Raw genomic sequence first — 18,250 nt, 5'->3', positions numbered from 1 at the left:
CCGTGCCCAGCGCTGGACAGATGTCTGCTGCAAGGATCCTGGGATGGGGACACTTGGGAAGGTGTGGAGTGCTTCTCCAGAAGCCTGAGAGCACCGATGTCTGGTGCCCAAGGGACCCGTGCTCCCACTGCTTGGATGGGAAAACAGAGTCTGCAGCACAAGAAGCTAAGCCAGGACCCCCCGCCTGCCCCCCAAAGGTGTCTCCAGGACCCCCCGCCTGCCCCCCAAAGGTGTCTCCAGGACCCCCCGCCTGCCCCCCAAAGGTGTCTCCAGCACGGGGCCCCCCGCCTGCCCCCCAAGGGTGTCTCCAGCACAGGGCCAAGGGCCCAGCCTCCTGCCAAGGGCAGGTCCCACCCACGAGGTGACAGTGCTGACGGGAAGGGAGCTCAGAAAAGCGGCAAGAGGGAGGTCTGCCTGGAGGAGGAAGGGGCAGCCACTGGGCCTGAGGGCCTGGCAGGGGAAGGGAGCCAGGAGGACCCCGGTGGGGGTGGGAGTGGGGTGGGCACTCTCTGAGGGGGCAGGGGGCACGTGGCCCGCTCAGCCGGCTCTCCCCTGACTTCCAAATGCCCAATTATCCTGAGCGCATCGTATCGACCCGTGGGGCGGCCGGCTCCTGGCCCGTCTCGTCGACCTCCTCCACCCGCCTTCTCGCCTCTGCTCCCTCCACGTCTTCGTTCAGGCTAATTGCTCTGACATTTCAGCTCGGACAGGCCTGTGTGTCAGGATAGCGTAGATGTGCTTCTCCGAGTCTGAAGGGAGCTGGACAGCTTTTTCCCTGCCTGTCCCCAAGCACGGGGTCCGGCAGCAAGAGGACTGGGGCCCAGGCTGGGCGAGGCTGGAGGTGGGCGGCTCAGGCAGGACCTCTGTCCCCGATCCCCGGGGCGTGTGCTCTGTGGGGCCCGTGTAGCTGCCCCCGGCAGAGGGGGTGGGATGCAGCCCTCGCGGTCCCCGGCCACCCCTGGGACCACAGGGCCCGGAGACGGCCCAGGCAGAGGGACACTCTGAGTGCCCCGAGTCCTCGGAGGTGTGTGTCGTGTCTGTGTGTGTCACGCAGCTGTGTGCCCTTCCCAGGACACACACGATGCCTGCGCACAGAGACCACCCTCGGACATGACCTCTGACCCCTGGGTTGCCAGGAGCGTTTCCCTGACATTTGCTCGTGGTTTTGGACGGTGGGGCCCTGCAGAGCCCCGGGATGGAGCAGCGCCCTGCCCAGCGGCCCTCTTGAGGGGGTTTGGGGAGGAGAGCAGGGGCTGGGGGTCCCAAGGTGGGAGAGGCGGCGCCTGGGGCAGCAGCCTGAGGCCTCGGAACGGCCCTGTGGTCGTGAGGCCGGGGGCCGCAAGCTGCTTACCCTGCCCCTGCCCCGTGCCAGGCGCCGGCTTGATGCCAGGCGCGGGCACACTGTCATTACGGGCTATTACATCCTCTGGGGGCCTCGCTTGTTGAGAGAGAAAACACTGCAGCTCAGCACCTCCTAATTGCCTGGCAAGGCGGCTGTAATTACTCAGCGTGACCGTGGCAGAGGGGACGGCCCAGGGGAGGGGTGCGGGCAGCGAGGGCTGAGGCCCAGAGGAGGTGGAAGGACGGCAGGGGCTGCCGGAACCCAGGCCTCACGCCACCTCCCTTGTCCTCTCACCTCCGTGCCCGGTCCCTCCTCCCAATCCACCCCCAAACCCAGCCCTCGGTGCTCGGCCCCTTCCTCCCCTGTGGACTGTGTCCAGGCCACAGGGCTCTCTCATGCCTGACCTTCCCCCGTGGGTCCCCTTCCAGCCCTGCCCTCCTCGGGGGTGTCTGCCTGCCTGGCGTGCGTTTGTTAGATTTCTCCCCTTGGGACCTGGGGCCCTGAGCCCCCTCAGCCCCTGGGATGGACACCACTGGGTCCCTGAAAGAGCCACGTCTCAGGAGATGGGAAACCTGGGCTCAAGACTCGCTGCGTGACCCAGAGGAACACTCACCTCAGTCTTCCCATCTGTGGAATGGGTCTATGAAGCCTGTCTGAAGGCAGACACTGCGATCACCTGGGAGGCCCAGGGCAGAGGGGACCCTCGGCGGGAAGGACACCAGGGTGCAGAACCAGGGGAGAGGATGTTAGCGGGCTTGGGGCGCCCTGGGTCCCCTCACCAACTGGGGTGGAAGAGGGTGTAACACACAGTGCGGGGTGGGGAGCGCGGCTAAAGGAAATGGGAGCACTTCTGTGCTCTGGGGGCCCCGGAGCTGGGCCCCCAGCCAGCCCTGGAGGGGCAGGGGTGTGGGAAAGTCTTCCCAGGATGGATGGGCAGATGGATGTGTGGTCAGGAGGGGACCGCGCTGCTCACTGAAGCGTGTCCACCAGCTTCCCGCCTTCAGCTCTTGCCTGGGGTCTCGCTTGGGGGTTGCCTGGCCCCAGGGCAGACTCAGAAGGCTGGCTCCACACGGCTCCCACGCAGGCACCGGCTCAGGGAAGCCGAGGGATTAGAAACAATATTTGTTAGCAGTGGAGATATTTGCCGAAAGGTTAAATCCACAGCCGGCAGTGGAGGCCCGCGCTCCTCCTGTGCAGTATTTAGCGGATATGTCACCCCCCTGCACGGGGCCCCCTCTGAGCACATGAGCCAGCCACCGAACGGCTGGACCCATGTCACCACGGGGTCTCCAGCAGCCCTCCCAGAAGGAGACACGTGAGAGCCCCAGGGGGCTCCCAGGGGGAGCAGGGAACCTGTCCAGGGCTGCAGCAGACCTGATGCTGGGCATGGAGGCTGGCCACCCCTGGGGACCATTGGGCACTCAGGCAGGGCAGATGCGGCCTGGGGCAGTGGAAGCCCACCGCCCTCCAAGTCGGCCCACAAGGGCAGAGCCAGCCCCGCCTTCCCCACTGGGGTCTTGGGCAGCTCCTTTTAGCGCCATTTAGGGCTCACAGCCTTGTGGAACCTCCTCTAGGCTGGGCCCTGGGGGCAGGGGCCACTGAGACATGTTCTCCAGGAGCCCAGAGTCTAGGAGATGAGACAGGCCAGGCACGGGGATGCAGACGTGGGCCAAGCCAGCAGGGTTCTTGCTTTCAGAGAGCAGAGGAGGGGAAGGTTAATATCAGGGGCAAGAAGGAGTAGGCACTGCAGAGTGAATGGTAGCTGAGCTGGTTTTGTGGGATGCATAGGAGTTCGCCAGGAGAAGAAAAGGGTGAGGGGCAGTATTTCAAACAGGGTGTCATGAAGTCCAAACCCTCCTTTAGCAGGAAATGGGGATGGTTGGGGGTGAGATCAATAGGGGTGGGTGAGGGGAGGGGGTCACTCAGGCTGCTTCCAGAGAGCAATGGGGAGCCATAGAGGATTGTGGAGCAAGGGAACGGCATGGTCAGACCACATCTGGGGAAGGTCCGGGAGGAGAGGGGTGCGGATGGCCGCTGTGATGAAGAGTGGGTGCTTCTTTGGGGCATGAGCGCTGCCGGGGAGGTGGATTGAGACAACATGGTGACCAGCTGGAGCTGCCGGGGGCCTCATACCTTTCCCAAAGCTGTGCCTGAACGTGGGGATGGGCCAGGGGGCAGGGTAGACAGGGCAGGACTCACGTCTGCCTGGTGCCAAGGGGGGGGTTCCCTCCGATCCCCTGGTCGCCGGGGTGGGGCACCGCCAGAGGAACAGCATGCATGGAACTCAGGAGAAACTCTGGGCTGGGGTTGTCCCGGGACCCGCATGGTGCCAGGGACCAGGTGAAGAAGGGTTGGGCCACAGGGACTGGGCCTCAGTGCTCAGGGATGGGCGCATCCCCGAGGCAGTGACACCCCAGCGATAAGTGGTGAGAGGGCCTTGGGGGACGCTGGGGGGTAGGGGCGGGCCAGGAGAGGGGGAGAGACGGCCATGCAGGAGTGAGTGGGACAATTGTTAGAGACTTCCCTGACCCCCGCGTCCCTCATTCTCCTGCACCCTGGAGGATGTGCCCTTCTGGAACACTCTGAGCCATGCTGGATGTGCCTGTGGGGGGGGGCGCAGATAACATTCCCGCTGAGGACATCTAACAGGAACATGCCTCGGGACCCTGCTGGGAAATTTGTGAAGTGAAGAATCTTCTGGAAAAGCGAATTGCCTCCTGACATCTGAGGTCTGAGCCTGGCTTTCTGGACTGATGGCCACCAAAGGTCAGGGTTTTGTGTCACGAGCACGGTGGGGTGTCCAGAACTCCACCCCCCCGTGTACCCGCCCATCACCCGGCTCGGGTGTGGGCCGAGGGGCCTGGCTGCACCCAGCCCTGCGGAGCACGCCTGCCGGAGCCCGGATGATTCAGAGGAAGGGCCGGCCGCCCGCCTGGGTGCCTGTGACGGTGGATGCAATTAGATTTAATGGGACAGAGCCCTTTCTCCTGCGTCTCCGTGCTCCTCGCCCACCCCACCTCCCTCAGGCAGCAGCAGGAGGGGGACGCAGAGGAGGTGGGAGGTGGAGGACCCAGAGGGGCTTTGACGTCAGCTCAGCCTATAAGAGGCCGCCCGGCAGAGGGCTGTGGAGACGGAGCCCGGACCTCGCCGGCATCATGCCCACCCCCAACGCTGCCTCGCCGCAGGCCAAGGGCTTCCGCAGGGCCGTCTCCGAGCTGGACGCCAAGCAGGCCGAGGCCATCATGGTAAGAGGCAGGCTGGTGCCCACGGGCCGGAACGAACCATAAGCCCAGGGGTGTCCCCTGAAGGCTGGAGGGAGGCTCCAGGCTCAGGGTCCATATGAGCGCCCTGGACCCAGGCCTGGCGTCCAGTCCTGGCCGCAAACACCTACCCTGTCCGGACTCCGTGGGCAACCCCTGTGCCCGGGCATTTGAATCTCTATGGGTGGGTCCTGCCGGACCCAGTGTGTGTGCAACAGTGTCCCGGGCCCTGCAGCAGCTCAAGGTGGTGGGGGGCACTGGGCAAACAGGGGTGCAGGCCCCAGTTCTGCTGAGCTGAAGGGAGGTCTGAGCTCCAGGGTGATTCCCATCCATCCCCCGCCCATCCACCTGTCCATCCACCATCCACCTGTTCATCCCTCATCTACCTGTCCGTTCACCACCCACCATCTGCCTGTCCATCCACCACCCATTCATCCATCCGTCCAGCTGTCCATCCATCATTCACCCATCCACCTGCCACGCATTCCATGTCCCACGTGGGATCTCCTGTCTTGAAACCCACCTCCCCTGTTCCCTTGCCCAGCAACCCTGGGCCTCCCTGACCACCAGGGATGGCCCCCAAGGCCTGGCCCCCCACTTGGGAGCCCCCGAGTTCAAGGGAGGCTGTGCTGGGAAGACCCGCTGGGCCACCCCCTCTCTGAGACTGGAAAACTGGGGGCTTCTTGGCCTGGAAGAGGGGTCTCCAGCTCGTCCTCAGGGATGGCCTGGAATAATCAGCTCCCTGCAGGTTTAAAACGGCTCTTGTTTATAGAGCTTTAATGGAAACACGGGCTGGGTTCTAGAAATTTAATTTGCAGACACCATCTCAGGGCACTGGCCGTGGGGTAGACAGCGCTCACCCCAGGCCCCTGGCTCTGTCCACACCCCGCCCACCGTAGAGTGGGAGATCTGGGGAGGGCTCCCCCGCGGCCCCCTGCCATGTTCCAAGACCCAAGAGACCAGAAGCTTCCTGGAAGTTCAGCCGCAAATGATGAGCCCCAGACAGGGGGCTTCTTCTCTACTCAGGCCGCGGGGTTGGGGGGGTGGGCAGACGCACAGACCCCGGGGGCTCATGGTCTCGGGACCGGCTGTGGACAAGGTGTGGCCAGGGCCCCTGGGCTGTGAGGCAGGGCTGGGCACGGGGCCATGAGGAGAGGTCACTCCATGGGGCCAGACACCATGTCCCCTGGCCCTGCGCAGCCCGGGGGGCAGCAGGGCAGCTCCCCAAGCAGCCCTCGTCACCTAACCCGGTGAGATGTGGCCTGAGGGCACAGACCACCCTCAGCTGTGGCTCCCAGCTCCCTCCCTGTCTCCCTCCCCCACTGCGGCCCCCGGCAGGCGCGACGCTGGAGCTGGGTCCCAGGTTCTGTGGGTCCGGCTGAGGGCAGGGGGAGCTGGCGCATCTGTCCCCACAGTCCCCACGCTTCGTCGGGAGGCGGCAGAGCCTCATCCAGGATGCCCGCAACGAGCGACAGAAGGCGGAGGCCGCCGCCGCCGCCGCCGCCACCGCCGCTGCAGCCGCGGAGCCGGGCGAGGCCCTGGGGGGACGGGCCGGGAAGGCCGCGCTGAATCTCCTCTTCACCCTGCGGGCCACCAAGCCCCCTGCGCTGTCCCGGGCTGTGAAGGTGTTCGAGGTGAGGGAGCATAGGGGGCCACGTGCGGAGGGGGCTCACAGCCCCTCGCCACACCCTTCTGTTCTCAGGAGCTCCCTGAGCCCAGCCCCCCGCCCTCCCCCGTGCCCAGCACCTCACCCTGGGGGCAGGGGGGTGTGGGTCCCCCAGGGCAGCCAGGGACGCAGGGCCCCCCATGCCCGCCTGGCCCTGGCGGGGCTGGGCTCATGTGACAGCTGATGGCGTTAGCTGCTGGACCCCAGCACATGCGCCCAAATGACATTACCGCCAACTCCGCCCAAGCTCCCGCGATGGCCCGAGGGCCTTGAAGACTGAGGCTCCCTCGTTGCTGGGTGATGGGAGCTGGCAGGGGAGCGCACCCACCCCTCCCCCCCGCGCTCAGTGTTGCTTGGTGGGGGCCTGAGCCTCCAGACCTGCCCGCAGTGGGATCAGGGCCCACCCCCAGCCCCGGGTGTCTAGACGTCTTGGACGAGGCCACCAGGGATGGAAATCAGGCTGCCTGGGAGAAGGCCCCACCCGAAACGCTGGGTCTGGGGGACTCTGTGACAACCCCTGTTAGACCAGCTAGACAAGAGCTGTTTTCCCAGCTGAAAGCTGTCCAGGCGGCCAGCAGCGGGCCTGAGTCTGGAGAGCGGTCTTGTGGGCTGCTCGCTGCCGGCGTCCAGGGCAGGGCAGGGCGGGCCGACCCGGTGCCTGCTTCCCAGCACCCTCGCCTCCCCCTCTGTCTGTGTCTGTCTCTGTCTCTGTCTCTCCATCTCTCCCTCCCTCTTTCTCCCTGCTTTTGCTCCTAAGACATTTGAAGCCCAAATCCACCACCTGGAGACCCGGCCCGCCCAGAAGCCACAGGCAGGGGGCCCGCACCTGGAGTACTTCGTGCGCTGTGAGGTACCCAGCGCCGCCCTGCCCACCCTGCTCAGCTCCCTTCGCCGCGTGGCTGAAGATGTGCGGGGCGCTGGGGAGAACAAGGGTGAGGCTGCCCCTATACCCTTGAGGGCGACCACGTGACCCCGAGACATCGGGGTGCAAGGGGTCCCACAGGGGAACCCCAGTGACTGCGTGCACAGCCTGGGGGCGCCCTCTCTGCTGGCTCCGGCCCTCCCCAATCCCCCTCGTCTGTGTCCGGGCCTGTGTCACCTCCAGCCCCCCAGTCGCAAGTGGGAGGCTGTTTCCAGGGGGGCCCTCCCACCACAGCCCAACACCCAATCTCGTCCTTCTACCCTCCTTCCTGCGTGCAGTCCTCTGGTTCCCAAGGAAAGTTTCTGAGCTGGACAAGTGTCACCACCTGGTCACCAAGTTTGACCCTGACCTGGACTTGGACCATCCGGTGAGCCGGGGCCCCGACCTGCTCCTGTACTCATGGCTGGGGCGGTGGGCGTGCACCCCGGCTTGGGACGGGGTGTCTGTTTGCCTCCGGCTCCTGGTGGAACCCTGAGGTTTGGCTGGGTGCGGCCGCCAGGCGCCCGCCGGTATCACAGGTCACGTCTGGGCTGGGGGCGTGGGGAGGGCTGGCGGGCCGCAGTGGCTGATGGCGTCCACTCTGCCGTCAGGGCTTCTCCGACCAGGTGTACCGCCAGCGCAGGAAGCTGATTGCTGAGATCGCCTTCCAGTACAAGCAGTAAGGACCCCCCTCGGGACCTCATTCTCTGAGACCCAGACCCCGTCCTGCGGCCTCACACTAGACCTGGGTGGGGGGAAGGGAGGGATGCCTTTGTCACCAATGCCATCACCTTCACTGTCACCGTGGTCACTGATTCGGGGTCCCCAAGTCACAGCTGAAGAAACGGAGGCACAGAGCAGTTAAGCAACTTGCTGTGGCCACACAGCCGGCGTCGCTCAGCCCAGGCCCTTCCTGTCCACCCCCCACACGCCCTCCCCGAGGGGGCCTGGACTAACTGCTGACCCCCTCCCCAGAGGCGACCCTATTCCCCACGTGGAGTACACGGCCGAGGAGACTGCCACCTGGTGAGACCCCATGATGGCAGCTGGGGAGGGGCGGGGTGGGGAATGAGGAGGGCCCGGGAAGACCCCCAGAACCCCTGCGTGGAGAGTGGTGGCCTCCAGAGGACAGACTAACTCCGGGTGGAGGAGGGACTTCCCGAGGCCCCCCACGGTCCCCTGAAACCCCCCAAAGCTGCAGGTGGGAGACATCCACTCCCAGTGGCCAGCGTCTTTGGGGCCAGGGAGAGGCCTGCAGTGTGAGGCTGCCTGCGGTCTGCAGGGGGCAGAGCAGAGCGCCCACGGGAGGGGCTGCCGGATGCCGGGAGGGGTCTGGGGCAGGCGGCGGGGGGCCAGGTTGGGAGTGGGGGGCACCCGGCCAGCCTGAGCCCCCCTCCCCCGCCCACAGGAAGGAGATCTACACCACGCTGCGGGGCCTCTACGCCACCCACGCGTGCCGGGAACACCTGGAGGCTTTCGAGCTGCTGGAGCACTTCTGCGGGTACCGGGAGGACAGCATCCCCCAGCTGGAGGACGTCTCCCGCTTCCTGAAGGGTGCGCCGCTGTGGAGGCCCCGGCGGGAGGGCCTGGGGTGGCAGCCGGCGGCCCCACCGCGCTGACCGCCCCCCCGCCGCCCTTGCAGAGCGGACCGGCTTCCAGCTGCGGCCCGTGGCCGGCCTGCTGTCCGCCCGGGACTTCCTGGCCAGCCTGGCCTTCCGCGTGTTCCAGTGCACCCAGTACATCCGCCACGCCTCCTCACCCATGCACTCCCCCGAGCCGTGAGTGCCCAGCCCAGCCCGCCGCGGGGGCCTGCGGAGGACGGGGGCCGGTGCGTGCTGCTGGGGGAGGGGGGCAGGCTGCGGCCCGGCCCCCAGCCCCACCCGCTGTCCGCCCCCAACACAGGGACTGCTGCCACGAGCTGCTGGGGCACGTGCCCATGCTGGCCGACCGGACCTTCGCCCAGTTCTCCCAGGTGTGTCCTCGAGGCCTCAGGAGCTGGGCGTCAGCCGAGGGGCTGGGGGGTGGCACCTGCGGCGATGGGCGCTGCCTGCCCCTCCCCACCCCCAGGCTGGATGCCGCCCACACCTGGGTCATGAGACTTCAGAGCGACTGCATCGTCTTGGAAGAGAGGGGTGGGCGGGCCGTTCTGGGAAGACCACCTTGGAACAAAGACGGGGAAGAATCCCTTCCGGAGGGTCAGGGGATCACGGTGCCCAGAGGACAAGCTGGGGGCGGAGTGCCGCGGCTTGTGCTGCCACCTGCTGGCTCTCCCAGGAACGGCAGGGAGCGGTCCTGGGCCCTTGACGGATCCCGGGAGCGCGCCTGCGTCCCAGGAGGGTTCCTGCACCCTGGGAGGGTCTCTGTACCCCGGCAGTGCCCAGGAGGCCCCTGGAGGGGCTGCAGACAGCCCCAGCACCCTCCCCTCACACAGGCGCTCAAGCCATGGTGAGCTGAGCCTCTCCCCCCTCAGCTCTCCCTCCCCCACAGGACATCGGCCTCGCATCCCTGGGGGCATCGGACGAAGAAATTGAGAAGCTGTCCACGGTGGGTTCTTTCCTCTGCAGGACGCTGGGTCCAGGCTGGGCCCTCCTGTCCAGGCTCCGGTCTCCGCTTCTCACGGCGTGACCGCCCGGAGCCTGGCTCACCTCTGCCTGGGCGGTGGGTGCCTGGGGCCATGGTCAGTGGGGAATGCTGTGCTGTGGTCTCTCAGCTGACCCTGCCAACTGCCCCCACCAGCTGTACTGGTTCACCGTGGAGTTTGGGCTGTGCAAACAGAACGGCGAGGTGAAGGCCTACGGAGCGGGGCTGCTGTCCTCCTATGGGGAGCTCCTGGTGAGACGCTCCCCGCACGCCCCAGGAAGGGGCTGGAGCCCGGGTCCCCATGGGGAGGGCGACCTTGGCCATGCCTTCTGAATTCGGGCCTCCCAGGAGGCTGGGGCTGCCCTTTTAGGGGGGCCAAGAAAACTTGTCCCTGCCCGTCCCACTCACACTGTCCCCAGGCCTCGGGAGGACCCCCAGTGGAGAGGGGAGGGTATGAATCCACACCCAGAGCCCACCGTGGAGTCAGGCCAAGGGGCTCCAATTCCCTCGGGGCCCTGAGATCCACCCCCACCCCCCCCACTCCCGGCCTCCCGCCAGCATTCCCTGTCTGAGGGGCCCGAGATCCGGGCCTTCGACCCCGACGCAGCGGCCGTGCAGCCCTACCAGGACCAGACTTATCAACCTGTCTACTTCGTGTCTGAGAGTTTCAGCGACGCCAAGGACAAACTCAGGTAGGCTGAGACCCCCACCCTGCTCCCTGAACTGGGAGCGCCAGCCAGCAGGCTGGGCGTCCGAACCCACTGCACAGTGGAGAAAACTGTGCACACCTAGGTTACAGCACCCCTCCCGCAGCAGGACCCCCAAAAAGTCTGGGGTGGGGAGACCTGCGGGGCTGGTGGCCACATCAAGGCCGGGCCAAGGCCAGGCTCTGAGGAGGTGAAGCTTGACTTTGTAAGACAGATGTGCGGGGTCCTTCCCAGTCCCAGGCCCTCTGAGCAGCTGGGGCCGTGTTGGGGACAGAGGACAAGGGCCGGGGTGACTGAGGGCCGGGTGGGGAGCCTGGGGGTAGCAGGGAGTTTGCAGGGCTGGAGGTGCAGTGACCAGCATTCCCCAGGGGAGGAGGGCAGAGCCCGACAGGGCCCACCAGTTCGCCCTCGGAAGGGGCCTCTTTCCAGCCAGGCTCCTGTTGTCACCGGGGAGATTGAGGCCCAGGATCTATGTGCCTGCAGTGGGGGTGGGGTGGGGGCTGGATACCACACACAACCTTGGGGACAGGGATGCAATGGACCCTGCGGGGCGCATGGTCTGGAGACCTTCCTGCGGGAGGAGGCCTGGCTGAGCCTCGGGAAGGAGCAGGGGGGGCTGGAGTGCCTCGCAGAGGCTCGCTTGGAAAAGGCCCGTCCCTCCCTGCCGTAAACAGCCCCCAGCCCTTGGAGGAGGCCTCCGTCCCCCACCTTGTCTGGCTGGTTGGACACAATGAGCTCTGGGGGCGCAGGCGGCTCTGAAAAGTCCCGGGAGCTCTGAGGCCGCTGTGATGGAGACCCGGGCCCCCACCCTCGGGCTCATCCCCACTGGGTGACTGAGGGTCCCTGCCGGCTCCCCTACCAGGAGCTATGCCTCCCGCATCCAGCGCCCCTTCTCCGTGAAGTTCGACCCATACACGCTGGCCATCGATGTGCTGGACAGCCCCCACGCCATCCGACGCGCCCTGGATGGTGTCCGGGACGAGCTGCACGCCCTCACCCACGCCCTGAGCGCCATCAGCTAGACGCGGGACGCCACCCCGCAGGCCCCCATAGGCCAGCCCCAGGTCTCCTGGCCTTCCCCCCGCCGGCCCCAGCCCCCGCCCACGTGAAGGGCTGGCTCATAGGGCACCCTGAGAGCCCGCCAGAGATGCCCCTGCTGGAGGGCACCCTGTTGCCCCGCCCACCGCTTGCCAGCTCCGCTGCAGGTGACTTTGTGCCGTGTGCTGCCCATGTGCCGTGTGCCACCTGCTCCCGTTCTCAATAAAAGAAAGAATCCCTCTGGGTGCCTACCCGGCTGTGTCTGTGTCTGTGTCTGTGCACCGGGCTCAGCCCGCAGCCCTGCGCCCCTCACATTCTGCCCCATCCCTGCTCAGAGGCTCATCCGCTGCCTGCCCCCTCCTCCAGGCAGCCCCGGGTCACCTGCTCGCCCAGGGGAGCCCGTCTGTGCTGAGCCACCAGCAGCTCGAGGGCTGAGGGGGTCCCGACTGAGCTGTCCCATCTCTGTGGGGTGGCAGCATGGAGGTGGGGGCCTGGCCTGGGTTTGCGGGGGCAGGGCTCACAGCCGTGGTCTCCTAGGCAGGGCTGCAGGCTGGGCCCTCCCCGCAAGCCCGATGTCCCCGCTAGGAGGAGGACGGGGGTCCAGGGGCCAGCCTGTGAGAGCAAGCAGAGGAATGGGGGGGCGGTCCAAGGCACAGCTGCCTCTGATCCCCGTACCCCACCCCACCTAAAGCAGGACCTGGGAACGCAACCCCCCCACCCCGCAATGTGTGCTGATGGAGCGTTCAGCTGAGCTGGGCCCTAGGCAACCTCTCTGGGCCTCAGTCTCCCCTGCAAGGGGGGCGGGGGGCTGGATTCTGGGCTTGGTTTACTCGACAGGTCTGGACCTGGCCCTCTAGCTAGAGCCCCCAGAATCCTCCAGGTCTGGCCCAGCCCAGGGTGTCCCCTTTCCCACCCTGGCCCTGGCCCTCGGAGCAAGCAGCCTGGGGCTTCCTGGGAGGTGGCTGGCTCCTTACTTCCTGCAGGAGGTAGACACCAGCCCATCTTCCAGGCCCTGGTCTTTTCCTCTGGTTCCCCCTACCTCCCCCTCCCACCACCAGGACCCTGGCTCTAAGCTCTTAGGATGTTAATCCTGGTAAACTCCTACTCATCCGTCAAGACCCTCCTGGGCAAAGCCTTCTGTCCCAGCCCTCCCTGGTGGTCTGTCCTTCCATCAGTTGCACCTCAAGCACCTTGTCTGTGACTAGCCCTCCTGCACCTGTGTCCCTTTAGCCTGTGAGGCATCAAATGGAACCACTTCTGATGGTTGTGAGCCCCACTGAGACCCTGGGGAAGGGCTAACGGCCGGCCTCATTTCCCTCCTGCCCTCCTGGGCCCTGGGGTCTGCCCTCCCACCGCAGACTTCCGTCATTCAGCCTTCCACCTTGCACACCTCTCTCTAAGAGGCCCCCAGATCTCCCCTGGCGGCAGAGGGGCCTCCGGACATCATGATGCCCTGGGAAGGCAGGGTCCAGCCCCTTCCTCGGTGTGGGGGGCTGCTAGGGTCCGGGCCTCCCTCCAGGGGCCTGTCCAGGGGATTGGAGGGACCACAGGGGCTCGGCGCAAATGGCAGCCAAAGGATGCAATGGGGCCGAGGGGCCGGTCTGAAAGGGGTCAGCACGGGGGGATGGGCAGGGCTCTAGGAAGAGGGATGGGAGAGGCTGCCTCGGCGGGGTGTGGCGGGGCCCCACCCACGCGTCCTATGGCCCCTACATTGAAGGTGAGGAATAGGGGCCGGCCTCAGGGGCCTCACGGCTGCAGGTCCCTGAGTTCAGCCCCCTCGGCAGTGCCCCAGGGAGCTGGGGGTGTCAGCGGGCCTCAGCACTGGGGTGGGTGAGGCTGGGGCCGTGAGCCAAGGAGACGCTCCCTCACTGCCCACCCATGGCCTTGGACCACCTCTGGGGCCCCGAGGGCAGCCCCGGGGACAGCGGGCAGGGGTCCTCTCTCTTGGCCACACTCCCCGGACCAACATGGAAGATGGGACCCAAGCGAGGCTGGTGGGGTGCGGCTCCTGTGGAGGCGTTTGCCCCCAGCTGTGAGCGGGGACAGCTCGGCATTAGGTCCCTCGTTAAGACTCTAATGACCCGGTGGCCCCAAGAGGTGCTGACGACCAAGGAGAGGTTCCTGCAGACCCAGCAGCGGGGAAATGATCCAGAAATTGCAGCCTCAGCCCCCGGCCATCTGCCACCCGCTTGAGGCCCTAATGGGCCGGGTGGAGGGGTTGGGGCTATAAAGCCGGCGGGGCCCAGCAGCCCCCAGCCCTCGGGACGAGCTCACTCGAGGCGTCAGCAAGCAGGTCTGTCCTGCGGGCTCTGCGTCCGCCTGGGTCCGGGCCGGCCCCGCTGAGGTCCGGTGCCTCGGGGCCCCAGGCCCGAGCTCCGCTGCGCGGCAGGAGGGCGTGGGCTCCTCTCTTGGAGCGTTTGGGGGTGATCACCGGCTGGGGGTCCCGGGCGCCCCTCGCTGGCCTCACCCCCGCCTGTCCCCCAGGTCCTCGTGCCCCCACCATGGTCCTGTGGCTGCGCCTTGGGCCCCTGCTGGCCCTGCTGGCCCTCTGGGCGCCCGCCCCTGCCCGGGCCTTCGTCAACCAGCACCTGTGCGGCTCCCACCTGGTGGAGGCGCTGTACCTGGTGTGCGGGGAGCGTGGCTTCTTCTACACGCCCAAGGCCCGCCGGGAGGTGGAGGGCCCGCAGGGTGAGCCCCGCTGCCCCGCCGCCCCGGTGCTTCCAGCTGGCACCCAGTGGGAGGTCAGGAGGGACTTTTTTAAAGAGGAAAATGATGTCCTCCTGGTCACATCCTAAAGGTGACCAGCTCCCTGGGGGTGAGCCAGGAGGACGCCTGAGGGCGGGCTTGCCCCTCCCCCCTCCCTTCTCGCCCCGGCCTCGCCCAGCACCCTGGCCCCACTCTCTCCCCTCCCCACCGAGGGCAGCTCCAGGGAGGAATCTTCTGAAGTGAGTCAAGTCCTGGGTGCCCATGGTCTCGGGGTGATGTGTCGGCGATGGGGGTGCTTGTGGGAGACGCCCCGTCACCCTGGGAGAGGGCCCCGTCCTGGGCGGGCTGTGGGGAGGGGGAGGGGGCGGGGCAGGCCCGTGATGGGCGCCAGGGCACCTGTTCAGGGTCCCGCTCCAGGGCCAGGCAGGGTGGGCAGGGGAGCGCCGTCTGCCTGACCGTCTCTCCCCGCAGTGGGGGCCGTGGAGCTGGGTGGAGGCCCCGGTGCCGGCGGCCTGCAGCCCCCGGCCCTGGAGGGGCCCCCGCAGAAGCGCGGCATCGTGGAGCAGTGCTGCACCAGCATTTGTTCCCTCTACCAGCTGGAGAACTACTGCAACTAGGGCCCGGCGGGCGCCCCCTCCAGGCAGGCGGCCGCCCCCTCCAGGCAGGCGGCCCAGCACCGCGCTCCCCGCACCCCTGACGTCAATAAACCCCCTGAATGAGCCCTGCTGCTGTCGTCTGTGTGGCCTGGGGGGCTGAGGCGCTGCTGGGGGTGGGGGCGAGGAAGGCCGGCCCACCTGCTCAGGCCCTGGTGACGGGGGCCCTGCCCCAGACCCCTCTCTGTTCTCTCTGCGTCACGCACTGGCTGCCCACAGGTGTGCGGGCAGACGGGCACCAGGGCCCATGGCAGTACCCCCCAAGGTGGTGAGCTCCTGTCTTCGGGGGACCTGACACCCCACTCCTCAGTGCCCCACTGCTGCATGGGGTGGCTCCGTGGGGCACCCGCCCAGGCCGCTGCCGGTCACGCCAAAGAGCCCAGGGGTGCCTGGGCTGGTCACAGCCCAGGAGGTCAGAGGGTGACCTGGCCGTACCAAGGCCTGGCCAGCCTGCCGGCCGCCCAGAGACCAAATCAATCTGCAGGCTTCCTGAAGGCTCCGCCCGGGCCAGGGCTCGGGGTGGCCAGGCTGGGGCTGCTGCCTGGGACCCGGTCGCCGCAGACCACTCAGACGCCGGCCTGGTACCCAGCCGGCTGGGCGGCCCTCCCTGTGACCCCGAGGCTCTCACCCCGGTCCCCCCACCCCAGGGGAGACGCTGCAGGCCCCCAGCAGGCCCCGCCCCTGGAGTGGAGGCCAGGGCTGGGCAGGCAGGTGGATGGCCGAACACTGGACCCGGAAGAGGAGGGGGAGGGGGGGTGGCCAGGGTGAGCGGCAGGCTGCCCATGGGATCACCCAGGCGGCCCATTAGCACGGGTGGAGGCAGGGGCACCCCGCAGGAGCTGAGGTATGTGGGTGCCCGAGGCCGGGCTGCATGCAGCTGGGGCTGGGAAGTGGGCCGGTTGGAGTCAGGCTGCCCTCAAGGCCCTGCCAGCCAGTGAGACCCTGGGGGCGACTCGGACGCTCCCCCTCCCCCTCAGGTGCCAACAGACTCATGGAGAGGGTGGAGGCCGTTGGGGTCCCGGGGCAGGCGGGGCCTCCCGGCCAGCAGGACTCTCAGCGCGGCTGGCACTGGGTGGGGCGGGGGGCTCGGAAGAGGAGTCCACCAGGTGGGGAACGCGGTGGGTCAGGGTGTGACGTGGCCCTCGCGCCCTGCCTGGGCTGGGGCCTGTCTTCCTTTCCCCTCCTGAGACCCGCTGCTGCTCTGAGGCTCAGGACCCGCCCCGCCCCAGCCGCTCCCACCAGCCCCTGGGTACCAGCGGATGCGTTTTCGAACAGTTGGGGTAGGGGCCCTCCATACACCCAGCAGGGACGGGGTCACGGAGGGAAGGAGAAGCGGCTGCCCAGGGCCGCCAGGGCCCCGGGGGCGAGGGTGGGATTGGACCCAGTCTCCTGCCCGGCACCGCCCTGGGCACTGAACCCCAGGTGCCCCCGCTTCTGGACGCCCCCCACATCGCCCCACGGAAGCCAACCCGCAGACCTGGGCTCTGCCACCCAACCCAGGCCCAGGCTCCGCCCCTTCTGGGAACTGGAGGGCAGACCTGGCCTGCCCTTGGGACCTGGGCTCCACTGGCCCATGCGGCTGGCGGTGGCTGTCAGCGGTGTGCAGGCCCGTGTGTAACCCTCACGTGGGCAGTGGGGTCCAAGTGCCGAGAGCAGCCCCCCCCAACACGTTCCACTCCCTCACTGTTGCGTCTTCCGTGTCGCACTGTCACGCCTGCCGTGGGGGGCGGGTGTGTGCTGTTTGCCCCTGTGTTCCTAATGGGGAGACTGAGGCTGGGGTCAGGCCCTCTGGTGCCCACCCACTAAGGACACTCTGCCTGTATGGCTGCCTCCAGGCTGGCTCCCTGGATTGCATCTGCTCCTGGCACGGATGAACTGGCAGCTCCACCTGGTCATTGGGGCTGTATTTGCCTTCTCCTGTTGGCAGTAAATATTTACTGTCCTCGCTGTTCTCCGGGCCTGAGCAGATCCTGAGGGCTATGGGAGGTGGACGCAAGGATGCTGGGGTGGGCTCTCTGCCCTTGCGGGCCTGGTGCTCGGTGGGGGCCAGGCTGGGAAGAGGGAACAAGACCAGGAACCAGCGGCCTGATCTCCTGGAAAAGGCCCCCCAGGCAGAGCCCCGGCAGAGCCCCGGCCGGTGTCTGTGTCCAGTTAGGCTGTGAGTCCCCACCTTGGGGAGCCTGCCCGGGACCCAGGCAGGGTTGGGTCCCCTGCGCGGGCGGTTTTACCAGGTGGGCACCCGTCCACGCCGGGCAAGGCGGTCAGAGCGGTCATTCACAGACAGAACCAGCAGAGGGCGCCAAAGCCCTGCTTTTGCCACACTCCACTTTGTGCTGGGCTTACTGTCCTGGACAGTGGTCCTCTCCGCAGGGGTCTGCTGCCCACGCCGCCCGCGTTCCCCGCTGCCAGCAGGCACAGGGGCTCCGGGGGATGCCCAACGGGCTGGCCGCCCCGGGCTCTGGAGGCCATGAGGCTAAGGAAGGGGAGAGGGTGCCGAGGTCTCAGCCCCCATTCAAGCCCACACACCCCCCATCACGGGCCCAGGCTTCCTGGGGGAGCAGCTGGACAAATGTTCTGGGCCCCCAACGTTCTGGAAACGTCTCCAGTGAGAGTTTGACCCTCTAGAATCAGAGACCTGGGGCCGGAAGTCCTTGGGGCTGACCCCCTCCAGGGCCCCCATCCTGGCTGAGCAAGCCAGGCACCCGTGCCGAGCTGGAGCCCTGGCTGAGGGTCTCCAGGGCCTGGGGGAATTGAGGCTGGGGGCTGCGGGGTGGCTGTCACCGTCAGGCCAGGCGGCCCCTTGCTCTGCTTGTAGCCACCTTGGCCACTCGGGCCAGAAGGCTCACGTGAGGCGGGGGCTTCGGGGCCAGGAACCCTGGGCCCAGGAGGCCTCTGGCGGGGGTCCAGCTGGGTCAGGGTTAGCTCTTTCCCATGTCCATCCCCATCTCCCCCTCCCGGTGCTGGGAGGAGAGAGAGGTCAGTTCCAGAAAGAATGTTGGGGGTAGGGGGTGGTCATGGGTCTGGGAGCCGTGGAGATGACAAACAGACAAGCGGGGTGGGGGGGCACCGGCCACGCCCCTCCCTCCTGCACTGTTGTTTCTGGCCCTGGTGCAGGAACAGCGAGGCAGAGTCCTTCGAAAGTGGAGACCAGCGGAGGTGGCTCCCCACCACTCCCCAGCCAAGCACCGGCCCCCAACCCCTGGGTCCTCAGCTCCGCCCCATCCCCAGGCAGCCCGCCAGCCCCACCCCACCTCGGCTCAAACCTCCCACTTCCTCCACCTGCCGCTGTCGGGGGTCTGACCCGGAGACCCCTGGGAGAGTCTCCAGGAGCCCAGAGATGGGTCCCTGAGGCTACCCCCAGAAGCTGGGCCTGGGTCCGCCACTCCACAATCCCCGC

The 18,250-nt window shown here is 67.3% G+C and overlaps 2 protein-coding genes across 3 annotated transcripts; both read left to right on the top strand.

Moving 5' to 3' along the window:
- The first annotated feature begins 4,485 nt into the window (after positions 1 to 4,485).
- Positions 4,486 to 11,603, top strand: TH (tyrosine hydroxylase). Of its 2 annotated transcripts, none has more exons than XM_004278068.2 (13): positions 4,486 to 4,587; positions 6,018 to 6,236; positions 7,026 to 7,200; positions 7,469 to 7,557; positions 7,781 to 7,848; positions 8,145 to 8,195; positions 8,578 to 8,723; positions 8,812 to 8,947; positions 9,072 to 9,141; positions 9,657 to 9,713; positions 9,906 to 10,001; positions 10,308 to 10,441; positions 11,319 to 11,603. In XM_004278068.2, exons 1-13 carry the CDS (start codon positions 4,498 to 4,500, stop codon positions 11,476 to 11,478), a joined length of 1,491 nt encoding a protein of 496 aa, XP_004278116.1. In that variant the 5' UTR covers positions 4,486 to 4,497; the 3' UTR covers positions 11,479 to 11,603. The 2 variants fall into 2 exon arrangements, with proteins under 2 accessions (XP_004278116.1, XP_033258131.1); XM_033402240.2 differs by having other exon boundaries at positions 4,498 to 4,602.
- A 2,152-nt stretch (positions 11,604 to 13,755) lies between these two features.
- INS (insulin) lies at positions 13,756 to 14,836 on the top strand. Its single transcript, XM_004278069.1, has 3 exons — positions 13,756 to 13,787; positions 13,979 to 14,182; positions 14,672 to 14,836. Exons 2-3 carry the CDS (start codon positions 13,996 to 13,998, stop codon positions 14,815 to 14,817), a joined length of 333 nt encoding a protein of 110 aa, XP_004278117.1. The 5' UTR covers positions 13,756 to 13,787; positions 13,979 to 13,995; the 3' UTR covers positions 14,818 to 14,836.
- The last annotated feature ends 3,414 nt before the right edge of the window (positions 14,837 to 18,250 follow it).

The sequence above is a fragment of the Orcinus orca genome, chromosome 8 (genome assembly GCF_937001465.1).
Source record: "Orcinus orca chromosome 8, mOrcOrc1.1, whole genome shotgun sequence".
Lineage (NCBI taxonomy): Eukaryota > Metazoa > Chordata > Mammalia > Artiodactyla > Delphinidae > Orcinus > Orcinus orca.
This window is presented reverse-complemented; position numbering and strand designations above follow the sequence as displayed.

Bases quoted from the DNA above. Each gene is read 5' to 3' on its own strand.
- TH (XM_033402240.2), top strand. From the start codon at position 4,498: ATGCCCACCCCCAACGCTGCCTCGCCGCAGGCCAAGGGCTTCCGCAGG. The intron at 8,196-8,577 runs GTGAGACCCCAT...CCCCGCCCACAG, and splicing joins GCCGAGGAGACTGCCACCTG to GAAGGAGATCTACACCACGC. The intron at 10,002-10,307 runs GTGAGACGCTCC...GCCTCCCGCCAG, and splicing joins CCTCCTATGGGGAGCTCCTG to CATTCCCTGTCTGAGGGGCC.
- INS (XM_004278069.1), top strand. From the start codon at position 13,996: ATGGTCCTGTGGCTGCGCCTTGGGCCCCTGCTGGCCCTGCTGGCCCTC. The intron at 14,183-14,671 runs GTGAGCCCCGCT...CTCTCCCCGCAG, and splicing joins GGAGGTGGAGGGCCCGCAGG to TGGGGGCCGTGGAGCTGGGT.